The 18553-nt window shown below is 33.3% G+C and overlaps 3 protein-coding genes across 6 annotated transcripts in view; 2 read left to right on the top strand and 1 right to left on the bottom strand.

Annotated features, from left to right (window-relative positions):
* Positions 1–18553, bottom strand: part of LOC113400186 (putative leucine-rich repeat-containing protein DDB_G0290503) — a 364402-nt gene that overhangs the window by 15288 nt on the left and 330561 nt on the right. For 2 of the 3 annotated variants that reach the window (XM_026639665.2, XM_064217668.1), the window contains exons 1-4: positions 2152–2368; positions 1387–1780; positions 749–934; positions 342–556 (exon numbers count right to left, since the gene is read on the bottom strand). In XM_026639665.2, coding sequence (XP_026495450.2) covers positions 342–556; positions 749–934; positions 1387–1780; positions 2152–2187 — 831 coding nt within the window. In that variant the 5' untranslated portion in view covers positions 2188–2368. Of the gene's footprint in view, positions 1–341; positions 557–748; positions 954–1386; positions 1781–2151; positions 2369–18553 lie in introns of those variants that run through there. The other variant, XM_064217667.1, reaches the window with a different exon arrangement.
* On the top strand, positions 2942–4028 carry Datp (Diadenosine tetraphosphatase). Its single transcript, XM_026639688.2, has 3 exons — positions 2942–3128; positions 3393–3478; positions 3742–4028. The coding sequence occupies exons 1-3, from the start codon at positions 3017–3019 to the stop codon at positions 3967–3969; spliced, it is 426 nt and encodes a 141-aa protein (XP_026495473.1). The 5' UTR covers positions 2942–3016; the 3' UTR covers positions 3970–4028.
* On the top strand, positions 5283–18049 carry LOC113400185 (uncharacterized). Of its 2 annotated transcripts, XM_026639664.2 has the most exons (21): positions 5283–5537; positions 5717–5846; positions 6679–6788; positions 7381–7546; positions 7782–7904; positions 9135–9408; positions 10253–10410; positions 10667–10932; positions 11271–11472; positions 11664–11795; positions 12214–12350; positions 12654–12680; positions 12764–12931; positions 13283–13499; positions 13986–14129; positions 14268–15021; positions 15218–15498; positions 16314–16486; positions 17030–17149; positions 17506–17602; positions 17701–18049. In XM_026639664.2, exons 1-21 carry the CDS (start codon positions 5449–5451, stop codon positions 18031–18033), a joined length of 4101 nt encoding a protein of 1366 aa, XP_026495449.2. In that variant the 5' UTR covers positions 5283–5448; the 3' UTR covers positions 18034–18049. The 2 variants fall into 2 exon arrangements, with proteins under 2 accessions (XP_026495449.2, XP_064073779.1); XM_064217709.1 differs by lacking the exon at positions 5283–5537 and having other exon boundaries at positions 5797–5846; positions 7808–7904.

The following is an 18553-nucleotide window of genomic DNA, read 5'->3' as shown; positions in this document are numbered from 1 at the left end:
AGGTCTACTCTGTATTCGCTCACTCTCGACGTGGGAGGCAAATCCGACACGACCAGTAAAAGTTCAGGCACAGGACCAACGGCTTTACATACTTTCCGAAGAACAAGAGTGTACATACTTCATAGTTTATACTTCATTTATTATTTGAATATTATTACCACAAGTCTACACTAGTTAAGATAGAAAAAGCAGTAGTCCTTTCTGAAAGAACCACCAATAAATTCTGAAAATACTTTTGTGTATAGATTATGTTATAATGTTATAACTACAGAACCTTAATAAAAAAGGGAAAAAACATATATCAGAAAGAATATGTTATAATGTTTTGCAAAGATACCTACCTTATTTTTATATGTGTCTCTCTCATATTGCACATCCTCCAACTGCTCCTGAACATTCACCAACCTCTGTTCAGTTTGCTCCAACTGCTTAAGTAACTTGGCTGAATTGTTGCTTAAAGTCTCTTCGCCTTTTGTTTCATTCTCTTGTCCACAGCACGAGGATATCTTAGCCTTTAAGTTATTAATATCTTGCTTGTACTGCTCCTTGTCTTTTACTGTGAATTAAATGTAACTATATATTATGTTCTGTATAATTATTCAAATTAACCATGAAAAATCATTATTCCTCATTTTGATTTGAACATTTGACCTATGTCTGACCTATTTAATAAAGCATCTTAGCTCAGATATTATCCAATACTAAAATAAAAAAGGGAAATAAAATTTCATACAAAAAAATCACTCACAAAGTTTCTCCATTTTTAAATTAGTCCGAGTAAGTTCATCTTGAAGGTAGGTCCGATCAAAACGCTCAGCGTCAAGTGCAGCCTGTAACCGTCTTACTTCACCATGTAACGAACGAAGGGCTGGAGGCGTTTCTGCCACTTTATTGTGATTCATTTCAGCAGCAGCTACATCCTGCCCGCAGGCCTCTAAAAAAATGCATAAAAACTTTATCAATGTTCAAACTTATGCAATTTGTGGAATATATACATTTTTAATAATAATTTAATTTTGTTGTTTTTATAAATATGAAAATTGACATAGCTTTATTTTTTTTTAATGTAGATAAACAAGTAACATCACTCAGTCTGAATAGTTAAACAATAGTTCCTCTTATACATATGTGTAACTTTGTTCCATAAAGTTCTGCAGTTTTTACTTAATAATAATTTTACACAAACACACACTTAATAATTTAATTCTATTTTATATAGTTTATTTATAATCATCTCTAAAGTTATTGTATGAAGTGTTATGAAAGAGCAGAGTCGCTTAATCCAAGTATTAGTAACATACTAGGTCAGCCCTAATGTTCATTAATGGAATTCATTATATATTAAACTGAAATTTATATATTTTTTTTATGTTACAAATAAGCTACCTGTAATAGCTGCCAAAACATCTGAGGATGTGATTACAGGACATTGCATTAAACATTTGCTGAATTTCAATATAGTTTCCTGATCAGCTGCACACAACTTATTACACATAGCACTCTTCATGTTCATATCTTTAGAATTAACACAAACAAAATATAGAAGCAATGTTGCAGCCAAGTATATTTCTTCCTCGGTACGAGGTTCAGTTTTTCCATTTTCAAATCTAAAAGCTGGATATTTTTCAAGTACAAAGTCCTCAATTGTAATTGCATCCAGTAGTGAAGATTTGGACTCGTCTAAACTAAAATTTTCTCGTAAATGAGAAATTATATTCAGAAGAGAATCAACAGTAATTGCTAAATCTTTTTGAATCCTGTTATCAAAGTAGCAGTTAATCTGAAAGAAATTACATAATTTGCATTTTATTTTCATAGATTAAACTGACTCTGTATCTGCATGCAACTATTCCAAAATTTATTGAAATACTTTATAATCAATAATATATAAATATTTAAAAATAATAAAATGAATTACTTTAAAAATTTTAGATGTAAATATATAATATCGTCATGCTACAAGCATTTCAAAATATCTATATTTGACCTCACGTATTGCAAATAACGCACCTGGCGTTTGTGCGAACGGTTAAAAAAAATGTAAGACAAAGAAGCCATATGAGCGAAATTCTATTTACAAACCATAAATTTTATTATAAAGTTTAAAGTGAATATCTAATTAAATAAGAGTAATACTTTTTCAATATTTACCCAGTTTGCAAGTAATATTTTCCATTTTCGTAACATTGTAAACTCTTTTAAATGAACCACTTTATTACAAGAACACAGTAATTATTTATATTGATGCTATTGATAATATCATAATAAAATAAAGCATAAATTATAAATACTATAATACAATTCGGTTAGCGAACTAATGATTTGAAAATAATTGTTCCAACAGTTGTTGTCACTTCGCCGTTGCAGTTTGAAATGTTTTTTTTTTTAATGATCGCAGAAAAAACGTTCAAACTTGAGTACAAATGAAAACTTTTTTTGAAATAAAAAAATAATAATTGAACGTAGCTACTAATATAAAATCCCTTATTATTATTTTTAATTTTAATTAGGATAAAATATTTGTAAATTTTATTATGTTTTAAAACATACTTCACAAATATTGTTTGAACAAATCACAGATTAAAAATGTGGTGAAAAAGAAATGCATATAAATATGTAACAATAAAAATAATCTTTTAATTAAAATATATATGTATGTATTTATAATAAAATGTATTTAAAAAATGGATAGTTAAAATTAAAAGTCGTTTTGAAAAAGTCATTATCATTATGTAAATACAAATAGTATTTGCAAGATCAAGAATGTGACAATAACAATGTCAGAACTAAACGTATAATTAAATTATAATAACTTAATTGTATGTACTATGTAGTATAAATATCTTATATTCCAAATAATAATAAGAGTAAGAAAATAACTATTTATTACTGAGTTGAAAGTATTACTTTTGCAACATATTTAACACATAAGTCGATTTTTTGTGAGTTAATATTTTATAAAAGTAATTATAATTGAAATAAGTACTTTTATTTCTAGAACAACAGTAAGTTAAACATGTCACCAACGAGAGCAGCCGGTTTAGTAATATATAAAAAAAGTAATCAAATAATAAATTTTCTTTTACTTCAAACTTCATATGGAGAACATCACTGGACTCCTCCAAAAGGTATTATATTTCTGATATTTGAACAATACTACAACAACTATTTGTAGTAATAGATTTTTTACAAATCTTTATTGAATAATAAAGCAAAAATAAAATCCTGACATAGCAGGCAAATATTTTTTTCATTGTGATTTAGCATTATTTAATATGAAGGTACTTAAATTTCCTTTTATATGTAATAAATAAATATTATTTATTAATATATATTAATTAATATTCATAATGGGAGTTTTTGAATCATTTTGTGAACTCTAAAATGTTAAGGCCATGTTGATCCTGGAGAATCTGACTGGATTACTGCATTACGGGAGACCAAAGAAGAGGCAGGCCTATCAGAAAATGAATTGGAGGTATAGTAGTGGAACATAATTTGCATAAAAAGGATAGAAAAGTATTACATTTTCATTACATTAACATCCTGTAAATTTCCCACTGCTGGGCTAAGGCCTCCTCTCCCTTCGAGGAGAAGTATATTTAAAAGTAAAAAACAATAAACACAAATTAACTTCTTATTTTTTATAGTAAAATATGTATAGCATGTAACAAGCAAATAACATTATATTGAATCAGTAAAACCTTTCATGTTTTTACTTCATTGTTGTAATTTTTGCAGATATACAAAGACATTTCGAAAACCTTAAATTATCAAGTCAAAGGTAAACCAAAAGCCGTTGTGTATTGGTTAGCCCAAGTAAAAGACCCTGATCAGAATGTGATTCTGTCTAATGAGCACCAGGATTTCAAATGGCTTCCTTTAGAACAAGCTCAGGAGATATCAGGGTTTGAAGATATGAAGAATTTGCTTGCTGAGTTTCATGAAAAGGCTCTTAAAATTGTGTAATATTTGTTTAGTTTTGAAATGCAATAATAAATTAAATAATAATGAATTCAAATAAAAAACACCCTGTAAAAGATAATTAATAGTAATTATTTTAACCATCACAATTTTCATTAGACAATGTAATTTGCCTCCTCAGAACATAAATTGTTTTATAATCCCTTATTCTAGTTTTATTTCAAATAAAAATGTGAATGATCTTGCATGTTTTATAATAAGATAAATTTATTTAGAATAAGAGAAACAGTATTTTTTTTTATATATTTTTGGAACAAGTTTCTGCTGCAACATTTCTCACGAAAGTGTGAAAATATTGTAATACTTTATATCAACTTAATAGTTATCAGATTGAAGTTTTCATAGCTTATAGTAGACACAGCAAAATTTAATCATCATCAGCCAATCACAATCCACTGTTGGACATAAGCCTCTCCCAAAGTGCGCCGAAGATCCTGGTTCCGCATAAATAGGCAACCTGGTAGAGATAAATTCTCCTAATCATAAATATGTGTAAAAATTTGGTTTTTAGCCAACACACGATAGGTACACTGATTCTGCACCGAGATCTTAGACTATAAGGACTCGACGGAATTTGTCAAATCCCAAGCAAATTCTTCGATCGGCTTCTTGAAGTTGGTCCTATCGAGTGAATGTGACTTGACCAAGGTATATTCTACCACAACATCGAGAGAGTTCCTTTCGACGTACATATCGATCACGGCACGACATGCCTATTGAACATTACTCTGGTCTTTTGTAAGTTCAACTTCAACCGAGACCAACACGCTGAGTATACGCGCTTAGAGAAATAGAATTTCGGTAAGTTGTCCTATAAGATGACGATATCGTCGACAAATCGAAGGAGTCAATGTTAACATGATTTTCCAATCCAGTATTTTAAATGTACGATTAAATAAATTGTTGTATTTAATCGTATGCTTTCAAAAAGCTTTTTAATATATCCAATATACAAGCTCGGTACAAATAGAATGTTCATTTACATTATTTATATGCGAATTGTATCTTATTTGTATGGACATGAACTTAAAGTAAATTAATTGTCCAATAATATTTTTATTTTAACGTATTATCTATCAAACCCTTTTTAACTGAGATACAATTATATATAAATAAGATAGTGTATGAATAATTAAGTAAATAAATATAATAATATTTGTCTCAGGGCAGATTGCATTCGCCTTGTTGAATTAACAAAATTGTAATATTATCTATGACTTGACTACTCTTTGTAATATAACTTGTCAGACTGACAGTTGTTAGTCTATCTTTTGAAAAATGTGATTCTATTATCTATTTCCTGTGGGACAGTTATTTCAATTTGTCAATTGACCGAAAAGAGAATGTCAGATTTGATTGTTCTTCCGTAATATTTGAAAGTTTTCATTGATTAAACATAATTTGTTGTGTTTGAATAAAAAAACAACTATTATTTATAAATAAAAATGAAATTTAGTCTTAATAATGGATAACGTTGAAAGTAAAGAATCTAATGAAAGCGAAACAAACATTGCAAAGAACAAGTCAAAATTTCGCGGAAAAAAACGAAAGAGGTTTTAATTATTTTTTTTATTATTAAAATGTTATTTTACAACTTGATAGTCAAATAATAAAACATAGTGGTTTTATAAATTCATTACTTTGTATTACTATATTGCTTGGAAACAATATTATTTTACTTTCTATATGGCGTTTTAATACAATACTTAAGATTTTTTTCTATCATTTTAAGACTCGATAGTGATACGAGCACTGATGGTGATGATGTATTACCAGAAAACACTCTTGAATTTGAGAGCAATGTCCACGCTTCAGCAATTAAAAATAATTTAGATGATGAGAGTGTTAGGAAAATTTTAAAGGTTTGTATAAACAATGAAATAAATTATGTTATTTACTTAAATAAAATAAGTACACTACTATCAGTAGCACCATCGTACAGGCTTTAATGATGGACAATTTATTTTTCAAAATTATATTACATTCTCTCTGTCATACACAAAAATAAAACTTATTAATATATAAATAACATCATTTTTCACAGCATTTTTCAACAAATATTTCAAATAAATACATTTTAAATTATGAATTATAATATATAAGTTGTAACTGTTTTGAAAAAACAAGTAAATAAAAATATTCAAAACTAGCCAATGCTAGTTAATTTTTGTTCTTAAAAATTAGTGCTTTATATTTCACCATATTAGGGGATATCTACTAATAAAATATAGTCTATATCCTGCTGTGATGTTAAAGTGATCTTTAAATTAAAAAACTTTAGAATATCAGTTTATTTTTGAAAAAGTTACTACTATACAAATGCCATCATCATTATTAATTCTATAGTAATTAGAATGGGTTTCAATTTCATTAATAATATGTTGAGTCAAATAAAAAATGTATATTACCAGATAGCTTCAATATTTAAGCTATTGATATATTCATTTGAACAATAACAAAATGTATATTTGAGATACATTTTACTATTGAATAAGATGTAATATATACACACCTGACAAAAGAATAGACAATGCTTACATTTCCTAAACTACATGAAAAAGATTTAAGAAACAATGACTGCAATTATATCCCAAAAAGGTGTACCATTCAGCTTCCGACAGAGAAACACATTTGTATAATTTTATTTTGTATAAAATTTGGCTGTTATAAAATATATTATTAATTTTTATGCAGAAAGTAGTGACTAATGACCATGTACTGGCCCTTGTTAAGCTGCGAGAAGAAGAAGAAGATTCGGGGACGGAAGAAAGTCTCCGACCCAAGATTACTAGATCAAAAGCTAAGTTAGTATTTAATTAATTTTTGTAAATTCTGTCTTTTTACTTAGATCACTTATTTTGTTTCATTCATGAGTTTACTTATTGATACATTCATGTCAAGAACCGAGTGGCTCAAACATGTCAACCGAAAATTGAGTAAGTACAACTGACTTTTACTGTGCCTAATTTTTTATGATTTATCTTGTGGCTTGACAGTGAAGGAAAACATAGTGAGGAAACCTGCCTCTGTTAAATTTCACAATGATTTTACCAGATGTGCCCATCAACACACATTGGTGGAGGAGTAAACTCTAAAACTAATCTATATCTACAAATAAAATTACAGTGTCTGTCTGTGATTTAAAATAGCCCTTTTGAAGTTAATTTTGCTATTTGCATATAACCAAAACCCATTAGTTTTATTTTTATCTGTTTGTTAATCTTCATAATGGGTGTAAATGACAAAATATATAATCATTATCAATGTTCAGTATGAGTTTATTCAAATTAAAAATTATATAAAGAAAATAATAGCCTAATATTAAAGTGTTATTGGTTGTTTTTATGTAATAAAAATAAATAAGATTTGTTATTAAAATCAACATCTATCGATTAGGGAATTGATGAAGGTATCCCGAAGTAAGGCACCATGGAACTTGGAATTGACACCGATCAATCATATACCGGTGAAGACGAGACCGGAAGTGAAGGCATTGATAGCACAAGAACTCCCCGAAGATGAAGACGATGAGGAATATGAGCCCACCCCTGATGACGTCATGGTAAATATGTATATAAGTAACTCGTTTTGTAAATAAATAGACACTTAAGGTTTTTAACTGGTAAATAATAATTATTTAATGTTTAATTCACATTTAATTATTTCTGTAAAATTTGCTTATAAAGATCAGATTAAGATTTAAGTAAGATTTTTTATTAATCTCTTTGTACATCAATCTTATTTTTGGACATTTTTTTTAATGGGTCTATTTAATTATTCATTTATTTTATTTCTAGAGCGATGACGATCATATATCTTTCAGTGACTTGGACTCACAGCCGCGAACACCGGCGACGCCTCTAAGTCAAACCAAAACTAGTCCTAAAATAGTTCAAGACGGACCATTTAAAGTACCTCAGGTTGGTTTTGTTATGAGTATAAATAATTGGTTGGTCGCAAATATGCATGGGGCATGCATATTTTTTTAAAGACTACCAATTCTGTTTTGGATTTAGTGGCTAGCTTGTATGGCTGCAGAATCTTGGGTCAAGCTTGGCCATTAAAGTTTTCTTGTTAAAACATATTCTAGGGCAGCCCAGAATTCAAAAGTGGGCAGTTTTACACCCTCTTGCCTCTAAAGTCACTTTAAGCGGTTGGTTTCTCTGATCTGATCTCTCAGCTCAGACTGTTAGAATGAGAGAAATTGTCACGTAATATAATATCTCTCACACAGTTGTCTGGTTTTAGAAAAGCGCCATCGTAATAAAACTACATGAAGAAAAAACTAAAAAGAATGTTAATTTATATATTATTAGTAATCAAAGATTAAAAAAAACTATTAATTTTAACGAATTAAAACGAAACCGACACTGAATATTCAACTCTTAAATCGGAAGTGATCACTTTGTAGATTTAATTCATACAAAGAAATTCTCTAAATCTAAACTGTAGGAAAAGTTATACGTCTAAGACATTTACGTATATAACTTTTTAGTGGACAAATGTCACCTATTCTTTTTTGGGGAGGGTATTTAACTTTTTACAATAAGGGGGTTGGTGTATTAGTAGATTCTCTTCCGACGAGGTATTATATACGCAAATTAAGTATTTACATGAAAAATTATCGGTGCTTGTGAGGGTTTAAATCACGATTTTCGGTTGAGGTTCACGTGATCTAGTCATTGGACGGTCTCGGCTCAACTAGCGCTAAGTTGGCGCTGGTGGCAAGGCTTCATTCATTGAACGCTGTACGCATCTAATTGTTACCATACGCACATAATAGCGGTGGTATTTAAATATGACTGCTATTATGTGCGTTATTGACGCGTGTCCGTGACGCCGCAGTCGTAAATGAAATTCCTTCTCTTATATATGGGATATTAGTGGTCGCTCGCGACTTAACTCGCGTGTTAGGAGTTGGTCGTTTCCTGTTGGGTATAAAAAAGTAGCCCGTGCCCTTCCTTGCAGTTCAAGCTTGCTTTATAACAAATTTCATCAAATTCGGTTCAGTGGTTAGATCCGGAATGAGCAATAGATAGATAGACAGACAGACAGTCAGAATTTATAATTATATTATAGATGATCTCGAATATACTTCAGAAAACTTATTGATAATATATTGAAAATAAGGTTTAAATGTTTATTTTCAGGATATATCCAAAGATGTTTGTAGGAAGCTTGATTTGAATCAAGAAGAGGAGGCGACCATAGCTCTAAGGACTCGGTCGAAACTGAGTCTATCATCAACATCAATAGAACACATAGAGAGCTCATTCATTCCCCCGGACTACCTCCCCGTGCCAGACGTAGACGATCTGTGGAACGAGTTCTTGACGGAGTGTCTGAACCCAGCTCCGAATGCGAGGAACGAGGATGACGATGAAACTGATCCGGAATATAGTGTCGCTGCTGACCCTGACGCAAGTAGGTTAAAGTTATTTTAAAAATCACAGACAGATACTTCAATAGTTATATTAGGGTAATGACACTCAACAATCTCTCCAATGATAAAAATTGCTATGATGATGTCTTCCTGACCATTTCGACCTCTCTCCAGGGAGACCAGCCGACTACGCGGGACATATTATAGGGCACAAGTATGTGCGCACACAGGTGCACTCTCTTTCCGATAGGACGGCAAATCCGACACGACCGGAGATATTTAATATAATATGTTTCAAACGGTACTCATCAAACGTCAGCCGACATCATCAGGCGCTCTATTTATTGGATTTGGAATAAATCGCTGTAGTGTAGATTTTTTGTCTAATTATTATTATTTATTATACTCGGAGGTAAGGCTTTGTGCAATCCCGACTGGGTAGGGTAGGTACCCCCCACTCATCATATATTCTACCGCGTAACAGCAGTAATCAGTATTGTGTTCTGGTTTGAAGGGTGACTGAGCCAGTGTAACTACAGGCATAAAAGATATAACATCTTAGTTCTCAAGGTTGGTGGCGCAATGGCGATGTAAGAAATAGTTAAAAATTCCTACGGCATACATTTGCTCGTTCGCCAACCTATATAATAAAATATCATCATCATAGCGTCAATAGCGCAATGATGTACGGGCCGCCTAACGATGTGAAAAGACGCAGGATCGTTGCTGACCGCTTGGGCTATTATCGTCCCCGCTCCTAACACAAGTGATAAGTTTAAAAGGAGGGGTAAATAAGAACATGAGTAATTCCTTAATCAATCTGGGGCATTGCTAGTATTCTTTATAATTAAAAAAAAAACCTTTAAATCAATGTCTCTCTTACAGACGAGGAAGACGAAGAAGCTTTGGAAAATAGCATAATAAAAATATCTAAGAAAGAACTAAACGATTTGGTGACTGAATTATTTCATGTAATGCCGCCGGAAATTGATGTGCAACTTGACAATATACAGGGTGTTTTAGGTGAAGGGAATGGTGCTGAGGTACGTATGTAATCTCGTAACTGACGTGATGTTCTAGTGGCTATGGTCCCAGTTCTGAGCCTAGGGTCCCACAGTAGCGTGTATTATACGTGGGTGACAGTCCAAAAAATTCATTTATGCTTTACATATCACTTTTATAATTATAATATATATCTATGTATGTAGCTATCGCCCACTGATCAAATATTGTATTGATAATATAAATTAATTTTGTTCTCAATTCTCAAACAGTATTAAAAAAAGATGTTCTTTTCAGGTAACAACCGTCTGGGAAGGAAAACAAGAGCCACTTTCAGATGAAGAATCAAAAGTACAGAGTGTTGCGGCGAAGATAACGTGCGAGAGGGGAGATAGCAAGACGAGGTTCTCTATAGGCAAGACGGAGCCGGATGACTTCGATGAACACGACCAAACACTCGTGATAGACACAAATATACATGTAAAAGATGTTCCTGAGACTGTGGTCGAAGAAAATCTGTCAGCTACACCCGTGACCGAAGCTCCGTCTGTGCCTGAGGTGAGGTGAGTGATTAGCTTATACACACACCCAATAGCAATTAAATATTAAAAAAATAACAGTAAGAATTGCATATTCTCACGCAGAAATATTGCGTAATAATATAGCTTCTGAACGGCCGACCAACAATCTTCCGCGAATGCTCTCGCCTCACTCGCTCTCGTTTATGCAGTACAGTTGCGAAACTAGTTATAGTAGTGTTCGACCGAATCATCGGCTTCGTCTTCGGTCACCTTCGCCTAAAAAAACCACCTTCAAACGAGTGTAGCATGTACACTCTCACGCCTCGGTACCTGGAAGAAAATGTACAGCTGGCATAACAGTGGTGTGGCCGACGTTTCAGCGCAGGCGCTCCCGAGCCGTCCATGAGCGTTCAGCAGCGTGCCTCGCCGCCCCCCGCGCCGCCCGCACCCCGCGCGGCGCCCGCGCCGGCCGCCCCCTCCCCGGCCGCTGCCCCCGCGGGTCCCGCTCCCCCCGCGCCGCTGCGCGCGTTGCTGCACGCGCCCGCGCTCACACTCACCATACAAGTGGACGACGCCTGCAAGGTTATCTTCTTGATAAACAGGAGACGGTATCCATCGTGAAGACTTACTTGACATATTCCATATGAGATAATATTATGCACCTTGTGTAATGGTGACGAACGATATCTATGAAAATTTGTATGTATATAGGTCTCTCCGACCGTGTCCGTGATATCGCTCACTATATAAAAATAAAATTATGTGTTTCACAGATGTACCCACAGCAGGTGCAGCTGTTGCAGCAGCAGCTTCGCCAGCATATACAGCTTGCCGCTTCGAACTTCCTACAGTTGTTTGTCCATCCTATGCATTGGTCGTATGCGCCTAAGTACAAGGAATACCTGGTTTGTAGACTTTTAACAGGATTATATACCATTAAAATCGCCTTAATCAGATTTGGATGCTTTATTCAATCATAATTCCACTATACATCCGCGCTAATAACTTCGCACACGTGTTTGTAACAGAATAAATATATATATATATATTTATTTGTTTATATTATACATATGGCAGAATTGCAAATAGTCTACTAGAAAGTGAAGTTAGTCATGAAATACGTACAAAGCCGTTGGGAATATAAATAATGATAATCATTCCTTATACAGTCAAAGCGCTGCCACCCATAGGACTAAAATGTTAAGTCCATTGTACTTATAATTGTACTACCAATGTGGCGGAGGTATAAATCTTGCCAAATTTTTTTTTGTTAAAGTTTCATTTGAGTATTCTTTATATGATGGTAGATATTCTTCTTTCCAGGTGACACTCAACGAAATGACCTTAACAAATCCGAAATCTGTGGTCGATGTTTGCAATCTGAAACCGGCGATAGATCTCGTGGAGAGTTGGGAATGCTCTTTATCTGACAACACGCCGGACACTGTCGCAATGGTCGAGTAAGTGTTCGAACTGTATCCATATTGTTACGTCTATACTAATATTATAACTGCGAAATTAACTCTGTGTATGTCTGTTTGTCTGCTGCTCTTTCACCAAACAACTGAACCGAATTTGATGAAATTCGGTACGATGCAAGTCAAAAGAAGTGCATAGGCTACCTTTTTCTGCCTAACACCTGACGAAAACCCATAAAACGCGTTAAGCCGCAGGCGACAACTAGTCTTTTTTGCCTTTATATTAATTAAAGAATTATATATTTTTTTAACTTCCTTTCATGATCACTGACAAATTTGTTTCAGGTTTATCCAAAAAGAAATGGAAAAGTGGTAAGGAATTCATGTTTTTAATATATATTTTTTATATTTATCAATTTTTCTTGAGAAAATTAATAAAACCCATCACCTTCCAGCCGCCGCCGCACTACTCAGAACAGCGTCTATGTCGCGGAATTCCCGGAGTTATTTAAGAAGGTAGTGGCTAACAGTTCGGTGTTTCTATACCCCTATTTGTTGCCACCGGTGCCATACAGAGCGGACTTTAAACATAAGAGGTTCAATTATCTGCGTTCTGAAGACGAGTGAGTATATATACATTTTATTTTCTATGATTACTCGTTCAGCTAAACGCTTGGGTGGGCTCGGGTGGTCTCGGGTATGCCGTCGCTTCACCTAGCTTGGTCGGTTCTTCGACAGATGTGATCAGCCTACTGCCACGTCAACTAACCGAGTTACAATGCTCTAGGCTGTGTCAGCTAGTTTAGTTTTACAACAGGATCCCTGAAACGTTCCAGAATTATCTCATATTAATATTAAATTATTTTGATAGAATTTCTGCGACAAACTCTTCCACTTGTAATGGTGTACCACTCCATTATTTTATGGGTTATTCTAAAACCATACATAGTCATATTTTGTCGACAACCTTTCAGACTAATAGTGCTCGGGCTGGAGCAGTTCTGGCAATACGTGGAGGCCAACCCGCAGCTGTTCAAGCGGCCGGCGCGCCCGCACCCGCGGCGGCGCTGGGGCCTCACCACGGCCGCGCGCCTCGTGTGTCGCCACACGCTGCCCGCGCTCACGCTGCGCGCGCTGCTCGCGCACCTCAAGACGGCGCAGCGGGCCGGCGCGCGCGGCGGGCCCATCGTCGTCAGTACCCACTCAAACTGTTGACTTAGGCCATTAACGTATCTCATTAGCTTGCACCTTGTGCCTGGTGCGCCGAGTGCGTGCCATACGTATGTATTCTCACTGATACATATAGAACGGTTGCTGATTTGAACGCCACTATTTACTATTCTTCGGAAACCCACCTCCTATTACAAGAGATTGTATCATTTTTGGTACAAAACTCGCGATAGTTGCAGGAACGGAGCTTATTCAATAATTGTGTACTCGTTATAGATCTTGTTTGTTAATCTGTGCTCCTCCACGTTAAATTATTATCGGTTTGCATTAGTTAAGTGACTCCCGTGCTCATATGTGTGCGTGAGACGACTAAGAGTAGAGACAACAAAAAAACACAAGTTAGATTATATTGCTAGTTTTTCTTTAATAAATAACAATTTAACTTGGAGGACCAAGCCTTCGTCATTGAATTGATATGCTAATAAAAAAGGACTGTAACATTTTCAGAACTATTTCAAAAATCATACCATCGAACCTGTGAAACACAAACTGCTACCGTATAATCCGAATATAACGCTGTACGAACAACCGGAATTCGAAATGCCCCGTCTGTGGATCAGATATCTGGCAAAAAGCAGTAAGAGATTTAAAGTATGTATATTATTTATTACGTTACATGTTAATATTTAAGAAAATATACCTAACCAACGTAGAAACTAATTTTATTCCGCTGCATAAGGAGTCTTCCTTTCATAAACATCGCTTTAACAACTTTCTATTTCTTTAAAGGATCATCTCCACCGACGCACAACTCAACCGCCAGCCGGCGTTGAAATAGAAATAGGGAAAAATATCGAATCCCCGCAAAGAAATCCTCTACCCATTGATTTCACGAAACCGATATACTGCGATAGAATCAACATGCTCCCACCGAAGCCAAAACCGGCACTTGTTGACAAAATTGATGTGCACATACAGAAACCGAATGAAAACGTCACAAACAATACAACGTTTCTTGTTGCATCAAATCTTTATACAATCGTCAATACGAGTACAGGAACTCAGTTAGTTCCTCTACAAGTAACGAATACAGTTGACAGTGCGTCCACGCCGATATGTTCGCCCGCTGTCATAAACACGAACGCAAGTAAAGACGATATCGGTGCAGAATTGGAAAATAAAGAGAAAACCAGTAATAGTATTAATAATATCGAAGTAACGAATTCAAATTTGGAAACCAGTGCGGGGACTAAATCGAATGAAACCGAAGCTACTGGCCATTGCATATGTTGTATTTTATTTAAAAAAATACGTAGAAAACGACAGTCGTTCATTACTGATTATTTTTATAGTAACAAGAAAAGACAAGATGATCTATGTGGTTGTAGACAGAAGAAATATCCAAAGATTACAAATAAGTTGAGATTATTAGTAAATAATTTCAAAACACTTTCGAAAACTGTGTACAATGAAGTTGTAACGAAAATAGAGAAATGCAAACTGGCCGAAGCGTGCTCGAAGAATTCGAGTACGAATGATTTAGGTATGTTTAGATTTTTGTAATTTATTTAGATAACTTTTTATTAAATCGTTTGTTCCTGGGTGCCTCTTCAGTTGCGAATTCGTCTCTGTCCAGAGCCGTATGAAACGGCATTCCAGCAGATACGATTCCTGTGAACTTTCGCAACCATGACCTTTTTCCGCCAATAATTATTTTTTATACTATTCCTTATTTTCAGTTGCGGCCCTTTTGTTCCAAATTAAACTAGTTGAGAGGACGAATATGGCACGAAATAACATTATGAAGAAAACTTTACACACAGCGTTTGCGAGATTCGATGTTGAAAATGATGATCCAATAAAATTATCAGAACGATTGTTCGAAATATTTGACGTAGAGTTGGCTGATATGTATAAGGAATTCCTCGGATTTCTCACAGCCGAACAGGCGGATAAAATCGATCAATTCAAAGATTATTTCGTGCGAAATTGTATTCAAGAATTGATTGTTAAAATAGAGGTAATATTTTAACTTTTTATTGTTTATGAAGCAGTTTTACTAGTTTTAAATTTCTATTGGTCACGAAAAATTTTTAAAAAAAAACTGAACAATATTAATGAAAATATAATAAAGGTTTTTTAATACTGTAATTAATATAATAATATTGTAAGATAGATAAATGGGATAGGTAAATGAGTTTTAGTGATTATTATTTTCTACTAATATACCTAAATACGCGCCAAACGAATATTATGTGCGTAAATTTTAAAATATGATACATTGATACATCGAACCAATTTAGATGGAGTAACGATTACACAGCACCTTGGAATTTTCTCTTTTTTTTTTTTTTATGGCATTTATTGGCGGATGAGCATATGGGCCACCTGATGGTAAGTAATCACCACCGCCCATAGACAAAGGCGCTGTAAGAAATATTAACCATTCCTTACATCACCTATGCGCCGCCAACCTGGGGAACTAAGATGTAATGTCCCTTGTGCCTGTGGTTACACTGGCTCACTCACCCTTCTAACCGGAACACAACAATACAGTGTACTGTTATTTGGCGGTACAATATCTGATGAGTGGGTGGTACCTACCCAGACGGGCTTGCACAAAGCCCTACCACCAAGTGTATCCACCAATCTCTTATAATATAGTAATTTTTGACATTTGTATTTTGTTTTTGTTATTAGAAGAATCGAAAAAAACTAAGTAGTTACTCTATCTCATCAACCATATACATTAATAATAAATTTTATTTTATCTATAATATATTTATAATATTTATTTAATGTTAATATACATTTTTTTATTTAACTTTTATTCAGGAACTAGTATTGGATAACGAAAAACGACAGTTAATATTGTATAATTTAAAAGAGATAATCTTAGACAACACGTCACAGCCGTGTGAGCTTTGTTGTAAACTCCTGAACTGTACTCGAGATTATCCCACGCTGGCGCAATATATTTACACGTTATTCCCTCATCGGTGGAAAGAGTAAGTCATTTTATTTTATTTCAGAATACGATAGAATTTCAAAGAAAATTTAGAAAAGTAAGCAAAGGCTCTCCAGCTGGTAGTCGCCCATACAAGAATTGCAAGATATTTAAACTGTGGTTAATCGTACACCGACTCATACACCTTTTCCTATAGCCTTTTCCAATCGAAGGAACTAAATATTAGCAAACCTTCGATTTACATATGAATACCACAATTCCACTTAACTAGACTTGACTTTTAGAGCCTTTAATTTTATTCCAAGGTCGACATTTAAATGGCATATTTTCACGAATCCTTAGTATAATACTATATCTAAACAATAACGATATAATATTATAAATTATTCAAGATTGATTCTAAGTACACCGAGAGGAAACTAAAAAGAAGATCCGATAATTGTGCATATTATTTTGAGAGTGACATACATTCTAAATTTCCATTAGTTATTGGCAATTTTAATTTATTTGGTTTCTATTTAGTTACTTTTTTCTATATGTTTTTAATTGTATTATTTTGTAATGGGATTATTATTATTTTCAGAAAATTAGACATTAGAAGTGATACAGAAATAAATGAAAGAGAAGAAGATCATGAAGGTGTGCTTACAATATGTGAAGAAACAAACGCTGCAGCGGATTATGAAGCTGATAACTCATCGAGGTCCGATTATTTTAATTTTGCTGGTTTTTGTTGTATGGTCAGAAAAACGACATAATTTTCCTGCATAATTTATTTATTATTAATCAAACTGCAAAAAGTATATATTTTTTGTACATACATGATTAGTTTGTAAGTATGACGAACATGGTTGTATTGTTAAGCTTTCGATGTACTACAAAATTCCTAATAAAAATATTACAAGTAGACTAAAATCTCGATATCTTGAAAGACACTTTTTCATTCACTTACTGGAAATATAATTATTTAGACTAACACAAGCTAGCATTAAATATTATCTTATCACATACAAATCAACTATTCCCAATCAACAATTTAAAATAAAACTTTATTTTCAGCGATGAAGAAGTCTCTCATTTAAGAGAAATATCCAGCAGTGAACCTCAGCTGGTACATATTCGGAAGCCAGATAAAATTGTTACCACAATTAAATATGTATGTATTTTATTTATACTGTTATTTACCCTTTAACTTGTTTACTTTTATTTATTAATAAAAACAATATATTGATATGTAAACTTTTATTATTACAGGAAAAACCCGAAGCTTCTGAAATGACAGTAGATGAAATGGAACATAGAAAGAGCGAATCTTCCGATAATATGTCGATGCTCATAATGTCTGAGGATGAGTGTATCAAAACAGAAATTCCAGAATGGAAAAGAGATGAAGATAAACTTATTCTAGAAGTACTCAAACAATGTATTAGTCCTAATGAAATTAAAAACAAAACAATAATTGAAATAATTGAAGATAAAAATGTTGTAAATATGATATCGGACAGCCTTTGTCACAAATCTTATGAAGATGTGAAAGGGAGAATATTGTATTTATTAGAAATTCTTGTAAATGATAAGGATAAATAAATATTTTTTTTTTAAATGAGCATTTTCTTTAATATTTTAATTTAAGCAATTATTAATTCCCAACTAAAATAGGGCTTTTGGCAAAGATATTCTCTTGTAAGAGAGAGATTAGTAATCCTGAATATACTTTTGTCTCTATGATTTTTATGTTACATAAATAAATATTTATTGTATTATTTTAAAAAATATGTAAAAAAGAGGATTCTACTAATTAAAAAATGTTCTGACTACATTTAACATATTATAAGTTTAATATATAAATTTCATATATTTGCCTTGATCTGCTAAAAAGAAAAAAACACCGAACGACTTGCGTGGAAGAAAAATTACACGTAATTACACGTACATCACGATGTAACCTCCCATCATCTTCCCTCTCTAAGACTTTCTCTATCTTTTTGTTTAAGCTTAATGCCCTATTGATTAAAATACATATTAGACCAGTTCATTCATTTGTTTAGATTATTTATATATTTTTTTCTCTCAGTTATTTCTTGTATCTGCGCCAAATAATTTGCCA

This window comes from Vanessa tameamea, chromosome 18 (assembly GCF_037043105.1).
Source record: "Vanessa tameamea isolate UH-Manoa-2023 chromosome 18, ilVanTame1 primary haplotype, whole genome shotgun sequence".
Taxonomy (NCBI): Eukaryota; Metazoa; Arthropoda; class Insecta; order Lepidoptera; family Nymphalidae; genus Vanessa; species Vanessa tameamea.
Note: the sequence above shows the minus strand (reverse complement) of the source record. Positions and strands in the feature narration are given on the sequence as shown.